The sequence below is a fragment of the Ruditapes philippinarum genome, unplaced genomic scaffold, assembly GCF_026571515.1.
Source record: "Ruditapes philippinarum isolate M1 unplaced genomic scaffold, ASM2657151v2 ctg3698_1_1_1_1, whole genome shotgun sequence".
In the NCBI taxonomy this organism is placed as follows: domain Eukaryota; kingdom Metazoa; phylum Mollusca; class Bivalvia; order Venerida; family Veneridae; genus Ruditapes; species Ruditapes philippinarum.
In genome coordinates, this window is record NW_026853399.1 from 33,820 (window position 1) to 45,727 (window position 11,908).

At 33.8% G+C, this 11,908-nt stretch overlaps 1 protein-coding gene and 1 long non-coding RNA gene across 2 annotated transcripts in view; one reads left to right on the forward strand and one right to left on the reverse strand.

Moving 5' to 3' along the window:
* The window catches only part of LOC132736768 (uncharacterized), a 31,145-nt gene extending 19,491 nt beyond the window's left edge, over positions 1-11,654 (reverse strand). Inside the window, exon 1 of the long non-coding RNA XR_009626621.1 lies at positions 11,454-11,654. This is a non-coding gene — a long non-coding RNA (uncharacterized LOC132736768). The remainder of the gene's footprint in view (positions 1-11,453) is intronic.
* Positions 5,675-8,967, forward strand: LOC132736770 (uncharacterized). Its single transcript, XM_060723990.1, has 4 exons — positions 5,675-6,471; positions 6,740-6,898; positions 7,192-7,677; positions 8,043-8,967. Exons 1-4 carry the CDS (start codon positions 6,319-6,321, stop codon positions 8,664-8,666), a joined length of 1,422 nt encoding a protein of 473 aa, XP_060579973.1. The 5' UTR covers positions 5,675-6,318; the 3' UTR covers positions 8,667-8,967.
* Positions 11,655-11,908: the final 254 nt, after the last annotated feature.

The window sequence follows — 11,908 nt, forward strand, 5'->3', positions numbered from 1 at the left end:
CCCCCCCACCCCACCCCCCCCCCCCCCCATCGGCAGGGCCAATTTTAACCCAAGGGCTTTTATTTGAACAAACTTGGTAGACACCCATAAAAAGATGTTTCATGCTAAACATCTTAGCTCTAACTCATTGGGTTTTTTACAATGACACCCCTGGGGCGGGGCCAGTTTTGACCCCAGGGCTTTTATCTGAACAAAATTTGTAGACACTTACTAGAAGATGTTTCATGCTTAATATCTAAACTCTACCTATTTGGGTTTTTTTTCAAAGAAGATTTTTAAGTTTTTGCTATACACATATAAGGAAAATCAATGACCCCTGGGGCGGGGCCAATTATGACCCCAGGGCTTTTATTTGAACAAACTTTGTTGACACTCACTAGAAGATGTTTCATGCTTAATATCTAAACTCTACCTATTTGGGTTTTTTTCAAAGAAGATTTTTAAGTTTTTGCTATACACATATAAGGAAAATCAATGACCCCTGGGGCGGGGCCAATTATGACCCCAGGGCTTTTATTTGAACAAACTTTGTTGACACTCACTAGAAGATGTTTCATGCTTAATATCTAAACTCTAGCTATTTGGGTTTTTTCAAAGAAGATTTTTTAAGTTTTTGCTATACACATATAAGGAAAATCAATGACCCCTGGGGCGGGGCCAATTTTGACCAAAGGGCTTTTATTTAAACAAACTTGGTAGACACCCATTAGAACATGTTTCATACTAAATATCTTAGCTCTAGCTCTTTGAGTTCTTTAAAAGAAGATTTTTTAAGTTTTTACTATATGCATATAGGGAAAATCAATGACCCCCTGGGGTGGGGTCAATTTTGAACCGAGGGCTTTTATTTGAACAAACTTGGTAGACACCCATTAGAACATGTTTCATGCTAAATATCTTAGCTCTAGCTCTTTGAGTTTTTTAAAAGAAGATTTTTAAGTTTTTACTATACACATATAGGTAAAAACAATGACACCCCTGGGGCGGGGCCAATTATGACCCCAGGGCTTTTATTTGAACAAACTTTGTTGACACTCACTAGAAGATGTTTCATGCTTAATATCTAAACTCTACCTATTTGGGTTTTTTTCAAAGAAGATTTTTAAGTTTTTGCTATACACATATAAGGAAAATCAATGACCCCTGGGGCGGGGCCAATTATGACCCCAGGGCTTTTATTAAAACAAACTTTGTTGACACTCACTAGAAGATGTTTCATGCTTAATATCTAAACTCTAGCTATTTGGGTTTTTTCAAAGAAGATTTTTTAAGTTTTTGCTATACACATATAAGGAAAATCAATGACCCCTGAGGCGGGGCCAATTTTGACCAAAGGGCTTTTATTTAAACAAACTTGGTAGACACCCATTAGAACATGTTTCATACTAAATATCTTAGCTCTAGCTCTTTGAGTTCTTTAAAAGAAGATTTTTTAAGTTTTTACTATATGCATATAGGGAAAATCAATGACCCCCTGGGGTGGGGTCAATTTTGAACCGAGGGCTTTTATTTGAACAAACTTGGTAGACACCCATTAGAACATGTTTCATGCTAAATATCTTAGCTCTAGCTCTTTGAGTTTTTTAAAAGAAGATTTTTAAGTTTTTACTATACACATATAGGTAAAAACAATGACACCCCTGGGGCGGGGCCAGTTTTGACCCCAGGGCTATTATCTGAACAAAATTTGTAGACACTTACTAGAAGATGTTTCATGCTTTATATCTAAACTCTACCTATTTGGGTTTTTTTTCAAAGAAGATTTTTAAGTTTTTGCTGACCCCAGGGCTATTATCTGAACAAAATTTGTAGACACTTACTAGAAGATGTTTCATGCTTTATATCTAAACTCTACCTATTTGGGTTTTTTTCAAGAAGATTTTTAAGTTTTTGCTATATACATATCGTCGTGCTAGTATTATAAGGTCCTATCTCCATTTTCATGAAAATTGAGTATGATATACCACTGGATTCAGAATTAAAAGATCTATCTCCAGGTGGTTTCCATTTATGTATGAGGTTACCCTGCTTGATATAATAGCATGTATATCATTTTCCATTTTCGAAAATAATAGTTGAATTAATTATTATGTTGCTCTATGTCCATGAGCCAATCAGTGATTGTGTGCGAGGTCATGTGACAGATTTTGCTTTGTCAAAAAGCATTGACACCATTGCTTAAACTGGCTGCCAGAAGTAAGTTAGTTTTTTAGTATCATATTTGATAAATTGCTTGGAAATATTACCAGTAAGTCAAAGCAAAACCTTTAATTCTTTTTAAAGAGATAATGCCATTATATATGGTTACCGCCTTTAAAATATAAATGGTTATAAACACTACTGCTGGAGATAGGGTATTGTAATTCTAAAGAGAAAATTTTTATTTTGTTTTAATATTTTCAAAAACATGGCAATAAATAGAAGGTAGTGTTCTTTAAGGCTAATGTACTTATTCTGAAACATTTTTAATCATCTATTTGAGTTATCAAAAAAAAAATTAATAAGGTATCGTGCAAAAAGTCGTTATAAATTTTATAAAATATATCTTTTTAACTATGGATATATTTGGATGTTTGAATTTCGGAGATAGTTGTTCTTTCTTGTTTTAATATACTGTCGTCTGTATAACCAACTGTTGTTGTAGTTTAAGATACTTTAATTGTTTCAGAGTTCATTGAATGCAGATGCCAGAACATATACTAGTGTTTATTTTGTGATTTCTTCCATTAGAATTTTTACTTGACAGTGTTTCACTAACATGTAAAAGACTCCACAACCGCGCATTAAATGTTTCTGTTTTTTTTATGAGAAATTTTGAATTTTCTTTTCCATTTAGCCTAAACGATAGAGGCATCCACAATATGTTCCAACATGCTCGTGGGCTTAAACTATTTCTAATTCCATGAATATTCATCTTTCCAACATTTAAACTTTACCAATGATTTAAGTTCGCTCAGTCACTGTATATCAACATATTGGTTAGATATTTCAGACAGTCCAATTTAATAATTGTCACATCTAGAATAAAACTTAAATGTCTCACATTGCAGAAACTTAAACGACTTTGATTTTCCTGCGATTAGATTTTATCATCAACTACTGTCAATTACTAGTATATCTTTTTTCTCATGCAAAATCAGGTGAACAATCAAGTTCCTTTAAAACTTTGCTTTATTTTCACTCTTATTGGCAGAAAAGGAGGATCACATATAGTTTAAAGAACTTATTGCAAATGCTTACATTGACTGTTCCTTTCATAGTTTTCAAAATGAGTAAAGTTTTTTTTCAGCTGAAAATCCTCCAATCTATACTTATGTTTTTGTAGTATGTGCTGCCTTTTAAATTGTGACAGGAGTTGTTGCATTTTTATTGTTAATCTATCGAGGGCATTTTTTTAAAACATTTTGGTCTTTTTAACAGAGAGAGAGATAAAATCAAGAACTAATTCAAGACAAAGTGACAGATAAACATGTTAAAATTTCCATTTTATCAGAGAGATGATTTTATATTCAGTTTTTGTCTGTAACTAAGTGAATTAAGTGTTTTTGTTCGTTAACATTGCAGAATTTGTTTAGGCTGGAAAAACTTTTGCCTTATAGATTCTACAGTAGTTATTGTTATAATTATGATAAATATTTAAAGTGATTGTGTTGAAATCTTTTGTTTCAGTTTTGTAAAAAAATCACATTGCAGGTAAAGTACAAGTAGTTTATTGCGATCTATTACAAAATTTGTATGTTACTGATGCCAACACGTGAAATAAATTATTCAAATTTATTTCTTCGTCACAAGTAATATCAAAATGTGTATCTGAAAGATAAAAATACAATTATTGACCAAAATTTTTAGTTTGTTTATACAAATACCATAATAATCCTATTTATTTTCATTAGAATTGAACATATTTATTAGTTTTAAAATATCCTATATCCTAGTTCATATTATCCTGGGCAGTTTTAAAACGCTCTATCTCCGGGTGCAACATAATTCTAAGCTTCCGGCAAGTACAAATAAGCAAAAAGCTCTATCTCAAAATGAAATATCCGGTTTTAGAAAATATCTCTAAAGATATCGTGTAAAATCTTTGTTTGCAAGTTATGATAGAACATATTAATGATTCATTCAAAAAATCTCCATCATTACATGGTCCAGTAACATTTTTCTGTTTACTAAATTTTTAAGCTCGATTTCCCGCAATGTTACATAATGGCACTTAGGACCTTATTATACTAGCACGACGATATAAGGAAAATCAATGACCCCTGGGGCGGGGCCAATTATGACCCCAGGGCTTTTATTTGAACAAACTTTGTTGACACTCACTAGAAGATGTTTCATGCTTAACAGTGTTCGAAATTAGCAGTAGTCCGATAGACCTGACTACTAAATTTCTCCTCGGGCTACCAACTTTTCACAGTAACAAGCCCGACCAGGCTACTGTTTTTTCAGAGGCAATATATAAACAACTGTTTTGAACAAATGAATCGTGCTATTGAAATGTCTTTTGGGCTAGTGAATATTCCAATCTGGTAGTCCGACCAGCCTAGTGGATTCAAATCCGAATTTCTTACACTGCTTTATATCTAAACTCTAGCTATTTGGGTTTTTTCAAAGAAGATTTTTTTTTGCTATACACATATAAGGAAAATCAATGACCCCTGGGGCGGGGCCAATTTTGACCCAAGGGCTTTTATTTAAACAAACTTGGTAGACACCCATTAGAACATGTTTCATACTAAATATCTTAGCTCTAGCTCTTTGAGTTCTTTAAAAGAAGATTTTTTAAGTTTTTACTATATGCATATAGGGGAAATCAATGACCCCCTGGGGCGAGGCCAATTTTGACCCCAGGGCTTTTATTTGAACAAACTTGGTAGACACTCACTAGAAGATGTTTCATGTCAAATATCTAAGCTCTAGCTCTAAGGCTTTTTTAAAAGAAGATATTTAAAGTTTTTTTCTTTCGGTTGCCATGGCAACCAGAGTTCTGCATGGAATTAAATTCTTTGAACAACTTTGTTAAGGCTTCACACAAGGAACATCCCTGTGAAGTTTCATTATGATCTGCCTTATGGTTTCAGAGGAGATGTCGTTTTAAAAGTGTGAACGTACAACGGACGACGTATGGCGGAAGACAGACAACGGACGGAGAGTGATCCTAATAGCTCACCCTGAGCATATGCTCAGGTGAGCTAAAAATCAATGCAAAATAGTGATTTTTTGCAATTTTGAGATGTTCCCTCATTGCCATGGTAACAGGAAATTTAAGACTGAGCATGTTGTTACAAAGGCAATGGTCAAGTCAACATTTGTGCCAAGTTTGATTAGTACTGAAGCAGTTTTTATAGTTTTATAGCAATTGGAACTTGTAACCAGAGATTTTTCAATGAAAACAGCCATTTTTCATGCAGTAATGGGTTAAAAGGGTCACTGTCCCGAAACAAAGTGCCTATGATTCAGAAGCCGTATTTAAGCATTTGAAATATGACACTTTATATTTTATAATGATGTTATTTCCAGACATGGGGCGATTACTTGACAATTGTAATCGATTAAATTATGATTATTTGTCAAAATGCTTGATTAAATTAAATTACTGATTACTCCATTTCGACATTGTAATTGATTAAATTACTGATTACTGACAGGAGTAATCAGATTACATTTATGATTACTGATTACATGTACATAAGTTGGGAGACGCTCAAAATCCCCTTGATCATAATCCCCTTGGTTGATAAACGACATAGTGATCGAAATCCCCTCAACAGAAATGACAGGGTTATCATAATCCCCTTGGCAAAAATAAAGGGGTGGTCATAATCCCCTCAGTGGGTAGTCAAAATCCCCTCAAATAATGTGAAATGGTTGGGAAATTTCTTTTCTTATTTTTCTTTTTAGTTCAATGAATTTAAGAACCAACTGCTTCAAGAATTGCTGAAAAAGAGAGAAAAGCATACAAACAATTAAAAGGTGTATGTTTGTCACAGCCAGTTAATAATGACACCCTTTGTTGATGTTATTATTGCTGAGAAAATTGTAAAATACAAACAAATAAATGATAGTTGATTATAATTAATCATTGCAATTATAGTTATATGTAACAAACAATCAATTAATCTTTGCAATGATAAACACCTTTAAAGGCAAATTTGTTGCACACTAGCTTTAGATCTTTCCAGATAATAACTTAAAATGAGGCTATTAATTGCAGTTTGCTATCTAAAATTACTTCATCTTTGTTTTACTTAACTGCAAACTGTTATTTTGTTGGGTATATAATATGATGGCTCTCTGCAATAGACATGAATACCCAAAATGGAATTCATTACAAGTAACAAAGGTTCTCGTAAGCTTCTGTATGAAGGTTATGCCTACACAAAGAAAAATGAAAATAAGTCCTCAATGCGGTGGGAATGCTCTCAGAGAATTGGTCTGAACTGTAAAGGTGCACTGACTACTGATTTACATGTAAGTATATAATCAATAATAATCATTTGGTACATTGAACATGAGATAAACTAATATGTATCAATTGTGCAAGTTATGCCTGAATTAATTTTTTTCGTCTTATTATTTTTTTTAACCTTTGTATAGCACTCTTTTTAAGTAAAGCAAAAGAGATTACATGAAAATATTAATGGAGACATAAAGCACATCATAATAAAAGTATGCATAAATCTGAATTATAATAGGTAAATATTAATTTCAGCATGCTAACTTTATGTTCTATTTCTAGGTGTCTTCTGTCAAATCTGAAACCGCGCACAGTCATGCTCCTGACAAATTTGCAATGCAGGCACTTAAAGTCCGCAGTGAGATAAAAGCATCTGCTGAAGCTAACCGTGGTAAACCCGGACAGATAGTAACAGATAAATTATCGCTGCAGCCTACAGAGGTGAGTTAATAAATAAGACTCATAGAAATCCTGTAAATTTCAAAATTGTTCTTTTTTAAATTTCAACATGCTCTGTAAAATGCACATGGGTCTTCTCATGAAATAAACCACTTTGGAAATTTATATTAGTAAGATTACTTTTAATGATGATATTAATGATATAATGACAATACTGATGAATATGTTAAATGCCCAGAATGTACAGACACAAAGGCCAGACAAACAACTGTGAAATAGGAAAATGAAATAATTGAATTGAGTGCATGAAAACTGTTGCTTTATTTTTACTTCAGGTTATTGCTGCCAGTTCCGTAAAGAGTTTGAAGCAAACTGTGAGACGCGCCAAGAGAGGAACAGCACCTAAGAACCCATCAACAATCAGAGATGTTCCTGTTCCTTTCCCTATTGAGTTTGCAAGTAATGTCATCTACGACAACGAGTCTCCAGACAACCGTATCCTCATCTTCGCCACTAATGACGGTCTTCGCCTCCTAGATAGTGCATCCAGATGGTTTATGGATGGCACCCACTCTACAGCGCCCTCTCAGTTCCAACAACTTTTTGTCATCCGTGTACCTTTAGGTGAATCCTGTGTCTCAGTTGTCTACGCACTCCTTCCGTCAAAGCAACAGCTGGTGTATGAAGAAATGCTGACTGCCCTACTAGATGCCTGTCTGCAGCGAGGTATCCGACCTAACCCAGAGCAAATTATGGCAGACTATGAGATAGCTATACACAATGCTGTGAGAACTGTATTGGCCAGCAACATTCATATCCAGGTAATAAAAAATAAGATCATTTGAAATAATTTATTTCAATGTTAAATGAAATAAAATAAAAAAAATTAAATGAAACCATTTATTTCATTGCTAAATGAAAAAAAATAAAAAAAAATAAATGAAACCATTTATTTCATTAAATAAAAAAAATAAATGAAACCAAATTTCTGTTAATAATTATACAAGCCTTTAACATGTCTGACGTTGAATCAGGATAAAAGTTGCTGAAAATGAATCATTCAATACAACACATGATCAGGCTTTGTATGTATATATATATCATTCATATTCTTGTTTAATTGTATTATAATATGTAAAAGACTATTTAAACAGCATATTAAAACCTTTTTTTTTACACCATCTAGGGATGTTTTTACCATCTAACCCAAGCTACTTGGAGAAGAGTGCAAGCAGAGGGTCTTCAGTCTGACTACAACAATGATGATGATGTGAAATCCTTCTGCGGAAAGCTTGACGGTCTGGCGTTTCTTCCATGCAGCGATGTGCAAGAAGGCTTGACGTTACTATGTGAACAGGCCCCAGATCATCTACAGTGTCTGGTTGAGTATTTTGACTCCAACTATGTAAATGGATCCTTTCGCGCAGTCATCACTGCTAATGGAAATATGAGGTTCCGACGCTCCTCTCCAAGATTTCCTCCACCAATTTGGAATGTGCACAGTGCCACAATGACTGACCAGGATAGAACAAATAACCAGTGTGAATCTTGGAACAATGGGTTTAAGCACCTTGTTGGACATTCAAATCCTTCACTTTGGACAGTTGTGCAATGTGTTGAAAAGGATGCAAAAATGGTGGCAGCTGAAATTCTGAGATGTAATCGTGGTGAACTTCTACAGAAACGAGTGAAGAAGGCCACTAAAGCTCACCAGCAGAGACTGAAAGTTTTGTGCTCACAGTACGCAAGTGGCATTAAATCCCTTGAAGACTTCTTGGGTGCTCTGGGACAGATTATCAGAATAAAATAATGTCGGTGCTATTTAAATTCTGTGAATGTGCTAACATATGTAAAATGTGCTGTCAGAAAATAAATAAGAGTGAAATATTATGTCTGGTTTTATATTTTATATTAACATGAAAATGACAACATTGGAGTATTTAAAAATAACCTGTATTATATTGCTAAAGTATACTCCATACTCTTTCCTCTACTCAATGTAACTGCTGTTTGCAACATTTCTTTATGTAACACAATAGTTTAGCTGGAGTGACAAAAGATCAAAGGAAAAAGAATATTGAGTAAAGGGGGTTGTTTTTCACAAGTTGAGGGGATTTTGACCACCCCATCATTTTTGCCAAGGGGATTTTGACTATCCATCAAGGGGATTATGAACACCCGGTCATTTCTGTTGAGGGGATTTCGATCACTATGTCATTTTTCAACCAAGGGGATTATGATCAAGGGGATTTTGATATACATTCACATAAGTTATGAAATGCTGAACATTTCCTGATATATATGAAAGTGTTCATTTAGCTCTCACATTGCCATCATCAGGAATTTTTTTTTTGGCAATATGAAGTATTTAACAAGAGCTGTCCGTAAGACAGCGCGCTCGACTTTTTTATTGCTTGCCAATAAAAAAAGTTTTTGCAGTAAAAGGCAATACAAGAATCTCTGTATTTTTAAAGTGAACAATGGCCATGAGCATTAAGATATTTAGTGAAGAATTATTTTACTGAATTGTGTGATACCCTTGAACACTGCAGCAAAGTTTGAAATGTTTAAGTCAAAAGAGGGCTGGTAAGAAAGAAAAAAAAACTGAGTTGAGCCTTAAATAAATTTAATAGTATTAAACCCACTTTGAGAGAATAAGGTATTTTTACGTCACTCAGAACACCTTGGTAAATGACATAATAACATAATTTTTCAAGAAATCTATGCCAAGGAAGCAGTATATTTTTGTACAATCAGCATAATATATAGATTTGACTTTGTATGTGAAAGTATTATAGTTACCTTATAATACAAGTAATAGATAAATTTTATCAAGCTTTTTTAGATGTTGTCAGTTGGTCACAAGTGGATCTCTTTCACACAGGCTGTTTCAAAGCAATATCTCAAAGGGTTAAGGCAATAAGTGGATTTTACCCATATTCAATGTATTTTCTAAGTCAAAAAGGGGCATAATTCTGTCAAAAACCTTGACAGAGTTATGTCCTCTTGTCTGTTGATGAAGGTCGTGATGGTAAACAAGTATGGTCAGTTTCAAAGCAATACCTCCAATGGTTTTGAAATAAAGTGAGGTGGTACAAAAAACTTAACCAAGCTCAATACACTTTCTAAGTCAAAAAAGGGCCATAATTCTGTCAAAAACCTTGACAGAGTTATGTACTCTTGTCTGTAGATGGAGGTTATGATGGTGAACAAGTATGGTAAGTTTCAAAGCCATACTTGTAATACTTCTGAAATAAAGTGGGGTGGTACGAAAAACTTAACCAAGGTGTGACGCCAACGCCGACGCCGACGCCGGGGCGAGTAGGATAGCTCCCCTTTTCATAGAAAAGTCGAGCTAAAAACAGTAGGCATATTTCCTGCCATGCTTGCGTATTACTTTCTTTTCGATATGATGAAAATCTTTTTGTACTTTTTGCTTCTACATGGACTTAACAATAGTACCAAAATGTAACAGTAAACCATATCTCACTTTTGTCAGTAATTGCAGCTTATACTTGCTCTTTACTGAACCTGTAAAGTCTTCTCAATAAGTGATAATATACCTATCCAGGCCATTTTTATAATTTCACAGCTAAATTTAAGTGGTATAATTGTGACAATCATTTATGTATTGCGTCAATCTGTCAGTGATCTTTTCATCACCTTTTTAAAACACAGGTGTCATCAAATCTGACCTGGGTGACTGCATTTTCACCTACACTACCTAAGACAATTAGTAGGCATTGACACTTTATATGTCTGTTTGTTTAGCAATTTTTTTTTAGCTTAACATGTATTGTAATCATACATGTAATCATTGTGATTACTGATTAATTGGTCATGTAATTGATTAAATTATGATTAAATTACATGAAAAAAAATATGATTACTGATTACTGTGATTACTCAAAAAATTGTAATCGATTAAATTAAATTAAATTACCGATTACCCCATGTCTGGTTATTTCACCAATGACTTAGGATTGTCCCCTATGGTACCACTGTTCTTATTATTTCCAGCAAATTGTACAAATAAAAAGAACTTGTATTTACTATTTTATTGAATTGTGTTTTGTTGTCGTATCTCAACATTAAAATACACATGTCATTGATAAAATAACTCCATGATTTAAATTAGAAACATCTATGGTCAGTCAGCCATGTTTTGAATGGGAGCTAAAAATAAACGGAGAGCACTATGGTACCATTTTCCTATCAATGATAGAATTTATTTAAAATGAAAAAAAAATTCTAACAATTTCTATCCAAATTCACAAACAGCAGCACTTCCACTTTCACGGTGGAAACAGTATTTGGTGGCATTCAATGTGTAAAGAAACAAATTTTCTGATTACATCGGTATGGGCACGGACGCGGTATCCGCGGGGAGTTCTATAACAAACATTAATTTTTATAATGACAGCATCGGTCAATGAATTTAAGATTTTGAATTTACTAGCCCGAATTCGAGTTTTGAATTTATTCAACTATATATTGAACTAAATTTTCTTAAAATTTTCACTGGCCGGAACTAGATCTAATTTTCACTGGCCATGGGCCACCGGGCCAGTGCTAAAATTCGATGACTGCGTCATACCATACTTCTCTGTTGGAACTATCCGAATATATGTACAAAATTGCATCATTTTGCGTTGTCTTTCATGCCTTCGCGACTATCTAATTTTCTGCATCTGATCTGAGTGTTGAAGAGAATGGAGTATAGATTAACAAAAAATCAGAAATCGAAATCTGTAATCTTCACTGTTTCTGGAATTTTCTGCACGAGCGTCTGCTAAAATGACGTCATATTATACATCCTACAGTTTAGCGCACGTACTTAACAATATACGGTGACTTAACAATATACGGTGGCGGTAATTATTAATGAAAACATTACATATGGTGCACTTATAAACCACTATAAAAAAGATTATTAAATACAACATACAACGGATCGTAATTTATTTAAAGAGGTAGTATATATGATGACAATTTCGTGTCGATTAGATTAATTAAATGCGCCAATGAATTTGAAAAATGGAACGAATTCAT

Bases quoted from the DNA above. Each gene is read 5' to 3' on its own strand.
- LOC132736770 (XM_060723990.1), top strand. From the start codon at position 6,319: ATGGAATTCATTACAAGTAACAAAGGTTCTCGTAAGCTTCTGTATGAA. The intron at 6,472-6,739 runs GTAAGTATATAA...TTCTATTTCTAG, and splicing joins CACTGACTACTGATTTACAT to GTGTCTTCTGTCAAATCTGA. The intron at 6,899-7,191 runs GTGAGTTAATAA...TTTTTACTTCAG, and splicing joins TATCGCTGCAGCCTACAGAG to GTTATTGCTGCCAGTTCCGT.